Source organism: Sceloporus occidentalis, unplaced genomic scaffold (genome assembly GCF_023333645.1).
Source record: "Sceloporus occidentalis isolate IW3139 unplaced genomic scaffold, rSceOcc1.0.p SCAF_30, whole genome shotgun sequence".
In the NCBI taxonomy this organism is placed as follows: domain Eukaryota; kingdom Metazoa; phylum Chordata; class Lepidosauria; order Squamata; family Phrynosomatidae; genus Sceloporus; species Sceloporus occidentalis.
In genome coordinates this window covers 3,480,906-3,499,086 of record NW_028317010.1, presented here as the reverse complement: position 1 = coordinate 3,499,086, position 18,181 = coordinate 3,480,906, and the positions used below count along the sequence as shown (strand labels likewise).

Sequence of the window (18,181 nt, the reverse complement as noted above, 5' to 3'; positions counted from 1 at the left end):
CCCAGCTATTGCGGTGGGATCATGGAGTCAAAGGTTTTAGCCACCTTTGCAAAAAAAATAAAAGGGTCAACGTAAAAGATAAAACCTATTTCATTTTTTTTTATTTTAGGAACCAGTGAAACGGGTTTAATCTTTCCATATTATTCCTTTTTCATATAAAAATATGCTGGGGGGGAGGGGGCAGGAAATAAACATATTTATCGTCACTGCAGTAGTAAGCTTCCTTTTTTCAAAACTAAAATGTAGTCAAAGACTATAGGAAAAAGGCTGTGGATAACCAAAATGGTTTAATTTAAAGAAACAGGTTATGTAAATGTATTACAGTCTCAGCATGGATCATTGCATTTATTTCTACTGGCTTTTTAAACTATATAATCATGAACACTGTATCAATTTGTTAGAGAAACCAAGTAGTAGTACAGGTAATATTTGCTTGACAAAAACGCCTTAAATCCAATTAACCTTCTGGCTGCTAGTTTATTGCTTGGTAAAACACTGCAGCATTTGAAAGGGAAATCAAAAATATACACCTTTTTTTGTTTTAAACTATATGAAACTGAATTTCAAGATATCCTGATAAAAGTCCCAAACCGGGAATTTTTTGTATTTCTGGTCATATTAAGTTAATAGTTTTTGTATTTTTAAAGTCCTAGCGTGCTCCTACTGTTAAGTTATGCTGCAGCGGGCAGGGTTTTCTGTCCGAATAGAAAATATATATAAATATATATATATATTTATATATACACACTACCGAACTTCGGCATCACTTATAATATTCTTGTTTTTGAAAGAAAAGAAAAAAACAACATCAAATGGATCAGAAATACAAAGTAGACATTGTTTACGTTGTAAATGACTACTGTAGCTGGAAGCAGCTGATTTTCTTCATAGGTGGACAGAGCCCCTTTATCAGCAGCCATCACTCCTGTGTTCCAAAAACACAACGTTTGCTAATCCAAATTAAAGTTTAAAAGGCCAATTGATCAAAACTTTTTTGCAATTATGTTAACACAGCTAGAAATTTCCTTGTTTTCCCTAAAAACAACTAAGTGACTCAATGGTAGTGTATAGTTAATCTAAATATTTTTTGGAAACATTCAAATTATTCTAAACAATTATGCAATGCAATATTTCTACTCATCATAGTGCTATGCAACACAGGCAATCATAGATCAATTTACACATTCATAAAATTTTGTACATCTCTCCCTATTTCCCTATAAATAATAGGTATTTAAACAGGTAAACCTACACACCATCTCGCCAACCACACAATCACGCTGATCCCCTGATTTACACTATTTAACAACTTTCCGGTAGTAAGTCAAAGACTGGCTCCGTTTTCCTTTGACTTTTGATCTTCTGATGTTGCTGGGTTCTGCATGGGGAAAAAGGGAAATCAGAAAAAGTTATTTGGCGTCTCAAAAAAAAAAAAAAAAAAAGAAAGCTTTCAAAAATTTAACAAGGGACAGCGGTAGGGAGGCATTAACCGGCAAGGGTTTCTGTGCACAATGAAATCAATTATATCTAATGGTTTCTAATTGCAGTTCAGAAGTGGGGTCACCGGTTTCATTTAACATTCTCACACTAAATAATGGGATATATAAGAATACGGTTTCAAAAGAAAAGCCCTACTTGCCCTCTACAACAATATAAAATACGTGTGAGTATCCAAGTGTAAAAATAGCCTTCGCCATTAAGGGGTTAAACGTAAACTCTCCTGTAAGCTCCAAGTTCGGTGAATATAGAACAATGGACCTTGTAACAACATCTAGAATTTGCACGCACCCTGTTTAGAACCCCTTGAATCTCTTCCATGGCTGCGGAGAGGTTTTTGATGGTTTTATTGAGCTGGTGTTCATAAAGAGAATTTGTCTCTTCGGTTGCTTTCAAACTGCCACGCACGTGGCTGAGATTATTCTTGAATTCTTTCAATTCTCCAGACAAGTTTTTATTTGATGCTTCTAGTTGGGAAATGTTCTTTTCATCTTCCTCTGTGATCCAAAGAAATGCATGGGCATTATTTTAATGGTTGTATCGGAGAAAAATAAAATACATACAATCTATTGAAAACACAACTAAGCAACATGAACTGGTGTTTACACAAGTTTTTATCTGCACCTAACGCATGCTGTGCTTTGTAGATAAATGTTCTCTGGCCCAGCAGGTAACTATAAACAGACAGAAAATGTAATGGTTTAAAAGATCTTCAAGGGACCATTTCTCTTATATTCAGGTATTTATAGATGTATGTATTATGTGTAGAAACATGAAATAAACACAACAGTAGGCATCAGTATTTTGGACCACATGGCTTCCTGTTAATGTTCAGAAGCTCTTTAGATGGCACTGGAAAAAGTTTGTTCTGTTGTGTAGTACCTGTTTTAGCTGCAAGGGCCTGAAGTTGTTGTTCTAACTCTGATCTAGCTTTCTCACTCTTCTCAAGTTTCTGAAGGAGACTTCCAACATCAACCATTGCACCATTATACAGAACAAGACCACCATTGTCTTCTGTGGTTGAAACTCCAGATCCTGAAGCTTTAGACAGCAGAAGCAAGCGGTTACCTGAAAGAAAGTTTTCCACCATTAAAAAAAATAAGTGTCTTACTGTTGGTTGTTAACAATCCGCAGAAAATTGTCGTAAAAAGATAAAATCAGCGCTCAGGCTTTTAGGAGGGTTTTATTACCTAGAATATCTTCACGAAAGGGTTCTGGTTCTTCATGGCTTCTGTCCTCAGTACCAGCGTCCGTGAGTTTGCGGTAAAAGCATGATTCTTTGAGCAATACTTTATTAAACAGTTTCTTCACCTTCAAAATAGAACATACTTTATAAAAACGCAGAAAGCACCTCCAAAACCTTCACAGTAATGTTATGAGAAACAACAGTATCCACTGTGCATAACTCCGGCCAAACATACCTGAGCACGTGAGAGATGCAGACCAAGTGTGTACATTATTTCTTCTAAATCTTTCTCTAGGAGGTAGCCACAGTGACTTTGGTCAAAGTATACAAAAGCCATTAGAAGATCTCGGTTTACCGTTACCATCTGTTTCTTCTCTTTCTCCTAATAAGATCAATGAAACAATTATATTATCAAAGCAAGAGTCTTTGAGTACAGTAATACATGCTCCTAACAACTAAAATGACTAGGTATCCCCTTGGGGTCTAAGAATATAGAAAAAATTAAACTTAGCGCTGTATCTTCCCAAAAATCTTGACATGAAAAGATTTAAAATGCTAGCATTTCAAATTCCCAAAGGGTGTCTACATTTAAAAAAAATGCATGCTAAACTGGAGTGGCCGGGTTCAAAGATGTCCCAAATAGGGCATAGGCACAGACTGACCAAAATTTAAAAAAGCACACTTCCCAAATGTGGCCTTTTAGCCCCAAACAACCAGACAAAACCATGCATGGGTGATATCACTGTACTCAGGAGATGTTGCTGAACACACATTGGGGGGTTGTTTGAGAGTGACATGTAGCAGGAGCTGTAAATTCACACCTGAAGTACAATTTGTGTGCTAAAAGACAAAATAAATTACTACCAGAAAGTTTGACAAAGGGTGGTAGTAGAATTAGTTTGATGGGGGTAAATTGCATTGACCGGCTTTAAAGATGCCCCAAATAGCACATGGGGCAAAATGACCAGATTAGGAAAAATTGGTTTTGAAATAGGAAAACGCTACTTGTACTTATTGCCCTATAACTTGCAAAAAAACCATAACATTGGGTATTTCTAAACTCAGGACAAATAGAATCTATTTAGCAGTTTTTTTTCATTAGATTTTGTAGACGAGTAAAGGTTTTTCAAATAAAAGGGAGTGCTTTTTCCCCCCAATTTTTCATCATATTTTTTTTTTGGAAATTAGATAAGATAAAAAATGGTATCTGAAAAAGCCTTTCTTGTCCAGAAAAAAACAAATATATAACAGCTAAACACGAGCACTGCAAAAGGGGTTAATATAAATAAGTGTGATACATGAAAGTTTGCAAGACAATTTACTGATTTCAGAAGTTAGAGACAGGAAACATACCTTATCTTTTGGTAACCATTCTTTGCTGTACCTCCTGCTGTCTTTCTTGTCTTCACGCTTATCCTTGCAGCTTGAATCGTCATCATCATCTTCTTAAAAATACAAAAAAATTACAGATCTGTCAGCCATTGTATGTCATCCAAACTAAATATATGAAAATTGCTACTGCACAGCCCTCAGATCTCTAATACCCTAATTTCTTCGGTCAGATTACATGTATTCTGACAAAAAGCCGTGTGGACACCTCTCCTAATGACTGAGTTTAGGCGTTTTAGTCATACCCATTACTTACAGGTGTATCAAATCAAGCATATAGGCGCCCATCTCCATAGACAAACATTTGCAGCAGAATGGGTCTTACTGAAGAGCTCAGTGACATAATCAGTTCATTAAATTTCTGCCCCAGTCCGATGTTCCTGCTATTATTGTGACGTGGAAGAGTCTAGGAGTAACAGTTTAGCCACAAAGAAGTAAAAATAACACACTCACAGAGTTCCAAGCCTGGAAGCAACATCCGCTCAAGCATTGTGAGCGAGGAACTTCATCAAATGGTTTTCCATGTCTGAGCAGCCGCACACAAGCCAAAGATCACTATATGCAATGTAGGGCTGCAACTAACGATTATCTTCATAATAGATTAGTTGGCTGATTATTTTTTAGATTTATCTTATAAAAAAATGAATGTACATATTTTTTGTTTATTTAAAATAACTAGATGTTAAAAACAAACAGCAGAATAAAAAAAAACTGAGGAAAAATGCATTTCTTGTTTTTATTTCACAACCTGAACCCCCAGTTATGCACATCTGAGCCCGGCTTGCCCACACTGCCTCCCAGATATGCCTTATACCCCCTGTATGCCTTATATCCCCCTGATATGCCACTGTGCCCTCCCCAGATATGCCACTCTGTCCCCCCCCAGATATGCCTTATACCCCAGATATGCCTTATACCAGGGCTCGACTAGGTTTTGTCAGCCTCTTACATCCAGAAAAAATTGTGGATGTAAGAGGCTGAGTCACCACACGGGGGCGCTGCTGCTGCTGTCTGCCCAGGAGTCTGGGCAGACAGCACAGCCACACAGAGCCCGCCCCCGAGCCTGAGATCCCTCCCACGGAGTGATCCTGTAGGCTGAAAACACGGTTGCTGCAAAACCAGCAATCGTGTTTTCAGCTGCCACAGGCAGCTTCAGGGAAGGGGGTTGTGTGTTGATTGGGTCCCCACACAAGTGTGGGGACCTGACCCAACACCCCCCAGCTGCCTGATCGCTCCATGAGAGCGACAGTGCAGCGTTAACCCCTTCAATGCCGCGATCGTGGCATTTAGGGGTTAATTCCCGTTTTGTACGGGGCTCTGCTGCTGGTGGTCTGCCTGGAAGCCCAGGCAGACCAGCAACAGCAAAAACGAGCCCCCACAAGCTCTTTGATGATTCCTGTAGGCATTGAAGCCTACAGCAGTCATCAGAGAGACTCCCCCTGCAATGGCTGGTCTATAGACCAGCAATTGCTTCCCAGCTGCCAGAGGCAGCTTCAGGGACAGGGGGAGAGGGTTCTTTGGTCTCCACATGAGTGTGGACACCAGCCCCAACACCCCTCTGCTGCCTGATCGCCCCATGAGAGCGACAGTGCAGCGTTAACCCCTTCAATGCCACAATTGTGTATGACACATTCGTGGCATTGCAGGGGTTAACATTTGTCACTACAAGCTTGTGGGGACTAAATATCAGTCCATGCTGTGCTCCAATGGAACATCAGCATCGAAAGAGTTAAAAAAATAAAAATAAAAATTATAAACCCCCCCCCCCCCAAAAACCAGCACTGACCTGAAAGTCCAGGGTGCTTCCAGGTCAAACTCTGTGAGTTTAGTAAGTGGGCTGATGATGATCAGATCACTCCTGACCAACTGTTAGTTTAAAAAAATCCTGGCTCCTAACTTTTTTACCTGGCGCCTAGATTCACAACAAATTTGTCAAGCCCTGCCTTATACCCCCTATAAGCCTCATACCTCCCGATATGCCACTCTGCCCCCCAGATATGCCTTATACCCCCTATAAGCCATAGTGCCCTCTGCTATGCCTTATAACCCAGATATGCCACACTGCCCCCCAAATATGCCTTATACCACCTATATGCCAGGGTGCCCCCCTGATATGCCATATACTACCCCCTAATTGCCACTCTGCCCCCAGATATGTCTTATACCCCAGGCATGCAAACAAAAAGCACTTAAGTTCTATTAAACGCCGATTTTAAAAGTATCGAATGCTGCAGTTTCATATGGCAACTAATATTTTGTACGATTACAGCAGACAAATGATAATGATTTGTTTTCCAGTGACGTAGAAACACAAAAGCAATCAATATTAATAAAATATTATACCGACCATCATAGTCTCCATCATCTTCCTCTGCTCCAATGGGTTCATAATCTTCTTGGTTGTCGTCTTCCATTTCATCATCATCTCTGTACTCCTCTTTTCTTCGGTCATCTCTCTACAATGTCGTTTCACCGTCAGTAAATAATAGCTCTTGACCAACCTAAACATGCCGCCCTAATCTAACATATCTGATACGTACAATGATAATATAAACAATATAAGCCCTAATCAGATGAATAAAATGAGCTGCAAAAATGATCAAGAACATCAGTTTTGAGGCATGCTGTGTGCTGATAATAAAAGTTAATAAAATAATTTCTACTCTACAACAGACTATAGTTAAGGGCACCTTTCGTTCCTCTCTCTCGTCCACTTTTGACTTGTCGTCTGTAGATTTTCTCCGTTTGGGTTTTGGGTCATCCTCATCCTCTCTCTCATCTTTCTTCTCCCTCTTCTCTTCCTTCTTTATTTTCTTTTCTTTTCTCTCCTCTTTCTCTGGGAGGGCCAAGAGCTCCTTATAAATCCGCACTCCAAAATCTCTCTGCAGCATTTCATTGAAGAGTTCAGCAAATAGCGAGACCTAAAATAAACCCCCGTTTTAAGAAATTCTGTGCATAATAGGTGGAGTTCAGGTCAGTGCTAATGAAGAACAGGTAACCGCGTACCTCAAATGAGTGTTCCTTATTGTCCTCTATGCGGTAATCTAATAATACACTAAGCGACATGATGCTGCAGTCAAACTTTCCATTCTTGGCTGACCAGTTCGGGTGAACAATAATTGCTGGTTCATCTGGTAAAATATATCTTTTTTCACGTCTTTGACGCTCTATATCCTCTTGGCGCTTTCTCTCCTCTTCCTATTTGGGGAAACACATAATAAAGTGCACAGTGTATTCACTAGATTTGCCAAGGAGACCTGAACTTTACTATTTGCTATAAAAAAGCCACCCCCAAAGGTCCACTTATTTTCAGAAGGGCTTAGCTGCTGTGGTTGTAACGCAAAATTAGATCAGGGAGACGGTGTGTACACACACACACACACAAAACAACATTAAACATACATTATGCAGGGCTATCTTGGCTCCTCACGCAGGAGAGGCTCACAACAATTATTTTAAATGTTTAAAGCGAAGCAAAGTCATGGTTTACTGAATATTTCCACTGCAGAGGAAAGCTTTTCTGGTCTTACTATTAGCAGGACCAAGCCACTAGCATAGCACATGGAAACCACTTTAAAATCAACATTCTTGTTAAATGATAATCCAGAAACCAAAACATGTATATGAAGCCTGTCAAATGTGTATGATTCACTCAGACATGCACAAATATATGTGCTTTAATACATATAGCGGTTCAGATTAGACCAGTTGACAGGTCTATGAGCCAATTTAGGAGTCTTGTCTGTGGCATCAAAAGCCGGCAGATAAATCACAAGTCTTTCTGTATGAACGTGTTAAACGGTTTTAAAACAAAATCAGCAGGAATAAAATAAAACCTCTTTGTCATCTTCAGACTTCCTTTCTTCCTCCTCTTCCTCTTCTTTTTCACACTTCTCAAGCTCCTTCTGTTCTTCTTTTTGTTCCTCTACCCGAAGCTGCTTAGTGAGACGTGCTATAAGCTGTGACTTAAGACCTTTGGAGCTGAGAGATCGGCTCTCCAGCTCCTTGCGAAGATCGTTTACCTGCAAAAAGAAACACAACGTGTCGACTAAATCGCAATTCAATCAAAGATTGTAACGTAGTAGCTGGCAACTCAAATTTTTTTGTAAATTTAAAAAAATAAAACTATAGTGCATCAATATACTAATCACAGGTTCAAAAGAATATAGATTGTTTTGATCCTAAAACTTAGTTTAACAAGCACTGGGTCTTTCAAATACATCAAATGGCAGCCAAAAAAACCTTCCGGAATCGCAGGTAGCAATGCGGTGTAGAAAGGGGCAAATATATCAAATATGTATAGGGGGCTATACAGAATACTGTACAGTAAAGGCCATATGATGGCTGGAGTATGAAGTATTTCCACCCATTGAAGTTAAGTATTTATACTGGCCATATACTAAATCATTGTATATCGAGTGTACCTTCATTATCTTCGGGTCAAGCTTTGACCAATGAGTAGGATTACAAATTTCTTTCGCTTCGCCGTCCTCTTTGTCGTCTTCTTCCTAATGCAAACATATTATGAAATGTTTAATACCAGATCTTGAAAAGGTTATATTCTGTCACAGGTCCGTGCAAGTGGCAAGGTCACAGTTTGTTTTTCATTGTCTTCTCCTAAAGTTTTTGTTGAGGCACACAGACACATTCTATCATTTTTACTGACCATTAAGTCATTCAGAGCCAGATCTGTGAAACAAAGGATGATGAATAAAATGAAGGAAACCACGATGTACAGACAATCAGGGCTGTATTTTCCAAAGGGCAAAAGGGGCTGCTGACCAAAGGTCCCTCTACCCACAGCTGCTCTTTTTGCCCATTGACTGTCTGTCACAGCTACACTGTAGACTAGAGAAGGAAAAATAGCATCTACAGAGACAAGAAAAATATCGGAAACTGCCAAGGATTTATCTAAGGTTCCAAAAACTGTCTGCTTTAGATATACAAAATAAGGAAAATCTGCTTATGCTCTGTCAAATGGCCCTTCAGCACAGGTTTGCCAAGGAGAGCGCTGGCATTAGATGGCCCTATGGATGCTGCATGGCTACAATGACTTACAGTTAACAGATGTAGCCATCAGTAATCTGGGGCTTAGCTATGAAAACAGGAATTTTCATACAATAGTGAGATGAAGAATAGGGGCTAGCTTTAGTTTATAATAAATCATCCAGTAACTAAGCCTAGCACAAATGCACAAAAACCAAATGGGGGGGGAAAAAAAACAAAATCAATTTGAATTTTAACATCATTTTCATTATTTTCCCCATGTTAGGAAGGAGTTTTAAACATGGGATTGACTACACTGCAGACGAAGCAAGGCGTGTTCTTTTGAGGTGTGTGTTTAGTGTGTGCTGTGCTTTGTGCCTGTGTTCCTGTGCCTGCGAGAAGCGGAAATAGAAAAAGGGGATTAGCGTTCAGTGCCTGTTCTCCATCAGTTTCCTTGCGTTCACCCTGAAGCTTGTCGGCCAGCTGCTGCTTGTATCCACGGCACAGGTTTTCCCACTCTGAGCGTGTGGGAAGGCAATGCCAAACATCCGGGAAAAATAAAACCACTGTCTCCACATGAGCAGGAACCGTACGCCCCTTGTGGGTCTCCTCAGGGCGATGGTAGCGAATCTCTGCAAAACGGTACCTGTCGCAAGGGAAGAAGCACGTTGGAAAACCAAAATCTGTAATGCACTTAATATAGAGCCTAGTTCACTTGTAGCATATCAAGAACTGCTAGCTGAGGGCTGTCTACAAAAAAACAATAATAAAAGCAATTACATATGCCATATGTTTTCTTCAGGCAAGTCAACGCATTGTTTAAAAAGCAAGATAGAAAATAAATATTTAATATAAACGTCAATAAGCAGAGAAATATACAGTTACAATTTGAGATAGCTTAGCACACGCTAGATATTAGAGTCATTAAAGAGTGTGGTCCCTTTAAACAACAAAGCTTGAAATACCATTAGAAAACACGGCCAAACATTTTGTTTTTAAGAGATCATAAGATGATTCTTCTTTGACGACCTGCAGCTGGGCATGAAAAAATAAATAAAACTTTATAATACACAGTAAGAGTTCATTGAGAATGATCAATACATACAGTGGAGAGTTCCACTCCATTTTCAAAATGAAAATGTTCTACATTTGGCACCTGAGGAGTTTCAGTTTTAACGTGGCCCGGTGAACCGGGGCAATTTCATAGATCCATAGGGAGATTCACAGAGCTCCGGAATGGATGACGAGGAAAGAGAAGCAGTCCCCGCTATTGGGATTGTACTTACCACTGGGTACACAAGCTCAAGTCAATGCCAGTCAGAGCCTTACAACAGCGGACAGCTGTCTTGATCAGCACCGATGGGTCTTTAACTGGGTCAGGTCCATCTAGGGAAGGAGACCAATGTCCTCCAATCGCCATGGCTTCATCTTTACCTTTCATTCCCACTAAAAACTGTAACAAAACACAAAGTTTATGAACGATATTTGCAATCATAGAAGGTCTTGTAGAGATCATTACACTTCCTGCATCCAGCTACGACCCAATACTGAGCATGGCAGGCACAGTTCCCTCTTATAGCCTCAACATCATATTATCTTGCTCTGCCTTCATTAAACCAAGCCATCGATTCCACATTCTGCTTAAATTATTGAAAATAAAACATTAAGCCAGGTAGTCATGATCTATAAGTTGACATCACATTAGTTGCCCACAGAGGGAATCACACAAAGGATACCTCTAGGTTTCAAATACCATCTAAACACAAAACTAAAATATTTCAGGCAACCAACGGTGAAATGCTCAAGAGACAAAACCTGTGGCCAGAAATTTATAGTTCAACATTTTCAGTCCGACAAAAAGTCTGAAAATGTCCACCCCAGAGCAAAAATTCTAAATAAATGAAGTCTTTTAAATACTTATTCAGACTGCTACCTTAACAAGTCTTGCTGGATGCTGGAATCCTTCCCTAACCTCTACTGGGTCCTCTGCAAGGGCACATGACTTATGATACAGATCCTCCAAAGAAGGGCTTGCCAGCAGCATAACCTAATGCAAAAAAATGTTTCACAACGACATTAACAATCGGAAAGTGCTTACTTTACAACAGCAGCTTGGTGAACATCTTATTAACTTATCAAATGTATGAAATGATACACAATAACCATATTATTTCATGTTTTTATGAGTACATATTTAGATTTTGTTAAAGGGAAACCACCTTGAATGAATGGTGCTCCACACGACTTTAGGTACATTTCCTAACCTTTGCGCTGTATGTGTGATCTACATCCGGAGGATCCAGAAGGGCAGTATTTTTCTCAAGTGGGTCAACTTCCTTGTGCATTACATAAAAATTGCTGTAATTCCCAAGATGAAACGGGCGTGCAATGGGAAAGGCTTCTATCCATGTGAACTGCGCATCAAAGAAATCGCTGGGAATGTAGAGATTCTGATACCGCCGTCTCAGTTCCATAGTGTCACATCCTGGACTGCATATGTAAAACAAAATAAGGTACAACAAGGACACATCCCACTGTAGTCTTTCCCCTAATGGTAATGGTAACAAAAAGCACCATAAAATGGGGGGGGGGGGGAGATACATTGTGTTTAGCCCTTAAATTTCAGTGATTTGGAGCTGCAGCAGAGAAAAGGGGAAAAAATCATAACGTACCAATCTAGAGAGAACTTGGAAAACTGAACAGTATAGCGAGGAGTAACTCGTCTAGGTCTTCGCGGGGATCTCTCTCTCTCACGACGTGGTGATCTTTCCCTTGACCTTTTTCTGGGAGGCGATCTATCACGTGATCTGCGCCTCTCTCGGTCTCTCTCTCGGCTAAAACAAAACGAGCGACCGTGAGTTTTAAACAATAAACCCAAAAAATGGTAAAATGAACTTCATGTACAGCAGCTTGCATGTCCATTAAACGATTAATGTGAAATCTAATTAAAACGGATTACTTTTCTTGTGTTATACCAAAAGCAAGGAGTGTTTTGTTTCAGCTGCTTGACTGGTGATGTATAGAGCGAGATTTCACTCATTGTATTATGCATTATACAGGGCCAGCTCAGTCCTCCTTGCTGGCGACTCTTGACTCTCTTAATTTACACAGGCGTCAGGATAAAAAATATCTGCGCTATTGGAATTGTATAACTAGATTCCTACCAACTAGACCAGCAGTAGAAACTCTGCGATGGGTCACAGAAGCATATGTGGCAATTTAAAATGCTGTGGACCTTTCCAGATAAGCGATTTCCACATAATATCTGTACAAATAAACACACTTAAAAGCTATAACAAAAAAGTCTACTAGATGCTAAGCATCCAAGCATATGCTGCTTCAACAGTTTAAACTGCTGGGGGGGAAAAAACAAAAATATCAGAAATTTTTACATTTTAACGTTCAAAACTAAATTTTATTTAATAAATAAGGCCATGTATAAAACAATGCAAATTGACGCAAACATACTTCCGATCATCTTTCCTACTGGATACTGAATCCCCCCTATCGCTTCTCCCAGAGAATCTGGAGGGTGGTTCCAATCGTCGAACGGGCTGAGGCTGAGACACAATACGAACAGGAGTTTGCAATAACCCACCTGAAGAAGAAGAAAAAAAAAAATGTGGTGTGTTGGTGGAAGCCACACCAAAATGGATATGACATCATGAGGAAAATAATTTTCTTCTTGATCTCGGCAATGTCTATATCTTGCTTACTTTGATGATCAGCTGTTTAGACCCTGTGAACATTCTAGATGTTTATCAGAATGCACCTAAATGATTTTAGCCATGATTTCTTTTAAAAATACCTGCTCTTTAGAATAAAATTGATAAGGGCAATCAAGATAGATAAAAGGTACACGCCAGCTACTATATGCGTTTAAGATAGCGGAGACATCTCTGTAAATGTTTGTGATGTCCCCAAATCCATGGGGGGGGTGTCTGTATTTCCCCTTTTTTTCCCGCCCCCAGCTACCCCTCGCAGAAGATTCATTGGACCACAGAGGAGGTCCAATAGGTCTTTGTTACAAGATATATTAAACAGTCCCTTTAAGTGCGTGAACTACATTTAACTTTTTAAATGAGGCACACAAATCCGGACATTCTGTTCTTTAAGGCTGGAGAAATAATGACTTCATCCCAAGAAGAGATCATTGGCTGGATACAAGCACCTGCTTGGAAAATTATGATGTGCTACACAAACTGGATATGAAAAATATAAAAAGAAAAAAGGAAGTATAAGAACGCCGCTTACCTTTTTGCTGTGGTTGTTGTAATAAAGGAGAAGGCTGTGTCTGAAGCAGAGGAGTGAGAGAGGCAGCCGAGATCTGTGCCTGCAGAAGGGTCTGTGCTTGTGGAGCTTGCTGAGACTGAACCCCAAAAGCAGCTTGCTGTGTGACAGGCTGCAGGACAGCTGGAGGGTTCTTCAGAAGTGGCTGCGCTGGGGGTGGATTCTACAAGAGAACAAAAATCCTGTGTGAATACATGAGTGTGACCCCCCCACCCCCAAAACAAAAAAAGAAAAAACAGGCAAAATTGGCTGAACTGTGAACAAGGTGCTTAGCTACCTGGTTTGGAAGAGTCTGTATCCTTTGGGCGTTCCATTTGAATGGCATGTTAGGATTATAAGTGGCTTCAACTAATACCCTGTCTCCAACCTGCGGGGACTTCCCTTTAACAGCCCTGTGATTTAAAAATAAAGGGGAAATAACAAATCACCGCCAAAAAGGATCAAATAAATGACATCATAATTGTAGCAACGTAACGTAAAATTCAAGCAGCAGTTGAAAAGGCCTTTAACTGAAACACGAGATTAACTGCTCATTTCCATGAAAGGCGTGATATGTGCCCATAACACACCCATAACTACACCTAATCACAAAACCGTTAGAATGACCAAATTCAAAAGGAAAAAAAGTCAGTCTGAACTATTGGTAATATATATTTTTTAAATACACACGTGAGCTGAAAGAAGACATCTTCATCCACGAATCCAAATGTTTCATGGAGTTTGGTCACGACCCCGGTGAAGACACGCTGCTTCTGGGTTTGGGTTTGCTGCTGACTGGATCGAGGGGTTGGGTACGAGACGGTAATTTGCGCTGCCTGCTGGGGTGTAGACAGAGCGAGACTTGTCGGCAGCGTGACGGTCTGCTGTAAAACAATGAGAATTTGTGAGCTTCAAACAGCTTACATATTTTAATTGAAAGATGTCTGATTGTCTCGACGGCAGACATACTAGGGATTCGTCACTAAAGCAGAAGGCTGCGGTTTTGATTCACCAGCTTCACTATGCATCATGAAGGGCCGAACCTGGAAAGGTTCCCTAGTCAAAAAAATGATTAGCTGGCTCTTTATAATGTATGCTTTAAATAGTGAGGTGATCTTCAAGATACACAATTTCATTCGGCATTATAGAGGATCAAGCAAGGACTTCTTGCACAAGAAGCTCAATAGCATTGGTACTTTATAAAGGATAGTGAACAATGCAGGACAAACCGGTGCCGAGAAGGCAAGGAGTGTACTGTAACTGTAACTGAAAACATCTGCCAAGTCCCACTTTAGTGAATAATGAGGAAGCTGATGTCCGAGGGAAACCACTTCGTGTTTCATTTCTTTGTAAGGCATACATTCCTCTTAAAATTACAGTAAGGAAATGTGTGTATATTTTAACTTGTTAAATCCTTCATGACGTTCCATGCCGTCATGAAAAAGTGTCCCAAAAACCTATCGCGATGGCATGAAACGCAATAGAGCATTGGGTTCTCAATGAAAAAACATGGAAAGTGTGGTGTGGAGAAAAAAAAAAAAAAAAAAAAATTATTAAAATGTTATGGCTCCTTTTGCAAGGGATTGGTGACCAACTGGTTGCATGATAAGCGTCCAAATGCTCCTAGGGAAATACCCTGGGTTTTTTTTGTGTGGTTATTTTGAGATGGTGGGCTGCTAAACAGTCCCAAATGAGACAAAGGCTTTCCGTTGTGTGCCCCGTAATTTCCAAAAACCATAAAAAACCCAAAAAACATATGCATATGGGTTATTTCTGTAATCTGGATATGTGTCTGAATGAATATATATATATATATTTTGGGGGGTTTCTCTGCAGCTACATGTAATCTGTGAAAACAATCTCAAGAAACACTGAAATGTTGGAGGGCAAAAATCAACGGAAATTAATGTTCTAGCTACTTGTTCCAGAGATTGGTGACCTAATGGTTGCATTATGTGTCCAACTGCTCCTTGTGAAATACCCTGTGTTGTCTTCTCTCTGAAAAGATATACTTTTTGTAGGGGTATTTTGAGCTGGTGGAATAAAGGGTTTTCATTATTTTAATGTTTATTTATACATCGAAAATGATATCAAATGGAAGATCTGGCCTTCGAGAGAAAAAAAAAAAAAAAAGTAATAATTTGTGTGAGTGCATTAAAAATGAAAAAAGGAGACTCCTGTATTGCAAATATTATATATTAGAGTCATATACATTTTTACCCACTAAACACTCACCTGAGTTAACAAGGTTTGTTGAGGTTGTTGTAACTAAAAACAAAATAAAAGGGTGCATGACTTATTAATACATCTCAACCATCTTCTCTCTATAAGAAAGTTCAATCTATCTTTACCACTGGGTGAACTACTTCAGCAGGTTAATGTTTTGTAGAGTATGGCTTTATTTAATAAATATGTAACACACAGAACCCTGAAAATAAGGAAAAAACCACGATGCGTACACTTCCACTGTATTTTCTACACTAATCATAGTAAAGTCTGTCCCCGATGAGCTATTCAGCTCGTTTCCTACAATTTAGCATTTGGGAAATTCTGCAAATCAGGATTTAAACGAATCAGGGAGGGACTTCTTTATACAAAAGAAGGGAGCACACAACCTAAAACAAAAAGCATAAAAAACATTTTAGATTCAGATTCCCGGGTACCAGTCATTACTACCGGGTACTGTCACTACTTCTAAGTAGCACAAATTAGCGGAAGGGCTGAGGAATATTTGGCCTTCTATTGTGACGGAGTTTCCGATACTTATGCCTAAGGGTTTGGGTTTAAATGCAAAGAAGTCCCATTGATTCAGCTCTTTGGTAAGCAATATAGCCAGGAACTCACCAGACTTGGGGTACTTTGACGTCGTGGCCAATTTATGGCAATATAGCGCGTCGGAATCTCCAATATTGATTCCTCAGATGTGTTTTCAGTGCAATGCTTTCCTACATCTTTATTTATTATGCACAATTGTATTGCAGGCAATCATACATCTCAATTAACGAAACACAAACCTGTTGTTGGACGCTGTATATTGTCTGCTGGGGCTGGGTGTATTGCTGGAAAAAAAATGGCAAAAATCATTTATTTTTAACACCATGGAAACCGTACCATGCATGCTTAAAAGATGAGACTACTCTCTCATTTAACAAACCTGTTTTTAAAGCGAACCGGATGAACACTACATAATTTTTTGATACATTTTGTGTCGGCTGTAATCGCAGTCCGCCAGCAATACAAACATTAACGATGCTGTTCCACCACGATGAAATTTAATTAAGCTCTCTTGTAGGTAAAGCAAGTAAGCATCAGCAAATTTGTAATTTTCTCTGACTATATTACCAAAGTAAGCATTTTTGTCAGTTTCTATAGCAACAGCCTATCATTGTCTGCTTTTGCCTTACATGATAATTAAGTATTCCCTGAAAAATGGCATTTTACATGATTAAGAATAATTTCTGTGTAGGGTTTGTACATTTAATAGTACATGTAATTATATGTCTACATCTACTTAACGGTTAGCTCACACTGAAAGAACATTTAGAAGAAGAAAAAAAAAAGCATATAAATCCAAATGGTTAAAACCGCCACTCATAGATAGGCGACGGGTAATGTGCTTTAATGTCGCATATGATACTGCACTATGGTAGCATATGGATTTGTAAATACAAGAAGGCATAACAATAATAGAACTTGTGTTTTCTAGCTACTACAAGCATATAGGATAGCGATTTGGATATGGTCTAGCGTGACCGGAGATTACCTGCTGGAGAGCGGCTGCAGCAGCGGCGGCCGCAGCCTGTTGTTGCAGAGCAGCGGTTTGTGTCAGCTGGTAGTTTCCTGGGGATGGGGTGGTGAGGCCGGCAGCTGCAAGTGCCGACTGTTGAGTGTAGATTGTAGGTGAAGCTCCAAGTAATGATGGCTGCTGGACTCCTAGGGGTGCTAACAATAAGGCATTTTGACCAGTTCGGCTATAGCACAGCTTTACAAACCATCACAATGTACAAATGATTGACTGCAAGTATTAATGCAATATGAGGGCACTGTAGCTGAAGGTTCCATAGCATCCTTGCCTTCTGCTGAGGCACATCAACTTGACTGTGGCTGTAAACTAAATGCTAGGTTTAAACATGTTCATGATTTTTACAGGTTGAGTATCTCTTATCCAAAGTTTTTGTTTCAGATAAAGGAAATTCAGATTAGGGATACTAACGACTGGAGGGGACACAGAAAGGAGGTGTCTGACCTCTCCAGTTGTCAGTAGATCCTTCTCTCAGCCTTCTCCCTGCTGTCTAGTCAATAGTTCAGGCTTCTTCCCGCGATCCTAGAGCACTTCTGCTCCAGAAAAGAAAGCGCTCGTGGGAAGCATGAACAATGACCACAGACCGGATGCAAACGGAGCGGACACAGGTGAGAAGACAGATACGTTATTCTTAGTACTTCTGGTCCGGGGATACTCAACCTGTATTAACAATATACATCTGTCATTAAGTCAACACTAGATGTGAGAGTGTATATCAAGCGAAAACTACTTTACCTGGTTGTGAAACTGCTGTTGCTGTGAACTGGGTAGCCCAAGGTGGTGGGTTCTTCTGTCCTCCAAACTGAGCCATGATGATCAGCAAGAGCTACTTTTGGACTTCTATAGTTGTAATCTACAGAAAAAAAAGGTACCATAAATTTATAAGAGTAATTAGATATTGGACTGGATACTATTTCCCATTAACCACATCTTTATTTGAATGACACATGACAATTTGGAAGATGGGGAAGGTTGATTAATAGCTTGTTAGTCCCTCCCCACATATACTGTGTCATACTCTGTTTATAGGCTACTGGATAACCCTTGACAAG

At 39.8% G+C, this 18,181-nt stretch overlaps 1 protein-coding gene across 3 annotated transcripts; it reads right to left on the bottom strand.

The window, feature by feature from the left end:
• Positions 1-1,324: 1,324 nt before the first annotated feature.
• LOC149298913 (cell division cycle and apoptosis regulator protein 1-like) lies at positions 1,325-17,940 on the bottom strand. 3 transcript variants are annotated; one of them, XM_089486920.1, is made up of 24 exons: positions 17,865-17,940; positions 17,091-17,269; positions 16,342-16,386; positions 15,563-15,595; positions 14,018-14,211; positions 13,626-13,740; positions 13,313-13,511; positions 12,527-12,656; positions 11,731-11,892; positions 11,323-11,548; positions 10,992-11,105; positions 10,345-10,511; positions 9,494-9,704; positions 8,497-8,580; positions 7,909-8,094; positions 7,079-7,270; positions 6,763-6,993; positions 6,420-6,528; positions 4,037-4,128; positions 2,919-3,065; positions 2,688-2,808; positions 2,380-2,565; positions 1,770-1,994; positions 1,325-1,371 (listed from the first exon to the last, which is right to left on the bottom strand). In XM_089486920.1, the coding sequence occupies exons 1-24, from the start codon at positions 17,938-17,940 to the stop codon at positions 1,325-1,327; spliced, it is 3,471 nt and encodes a 1,156-aa protein (XP_089343046.1). The 3 variants fall into 3 exon arrangements, with proteins under 3 accessions (XP_089343046.1, XP_089343047.1, XP_089343048.1); XM_089486921.1 differs by having other exon boundaries at positions 1,325-1,378; positions 1,789-1,994; XM_089486922.1 differs by lacking the exon at positions 16,342-16,386.
• Between the last annotated feature and the right edge of the window lie 241 nt (positions 17,941-18,181).

What these genes read in the sequence shown, in the direction of transcription:
- LOC149298913 (XM_089486920.1), bottom strand. Translation starts at nt 17,940, where the DNA reads ATGGCTCAGTTTGGAGGACAGAAGAACCCACCACCTTGGGCTACCCAG. An exon ending in ATCCAGCAAGACTTGTTAAG is followed by an intron (nt 10,512 to 10,991) that starts GTAGCAGTCTGA and finishes GTTTTGTTACAG; the next exon opens with TTTTTAGTGGGAATGAAAGG. An exon ending in GGTGCGTGCAAATTCTAGAT is followed by an intron (nt 1,372 to 1,769) that starts GTTGTTACAAGG and finishes TGCAGAACCCAG; the next exon opens with CAACATCAGAAGATCAAAAG.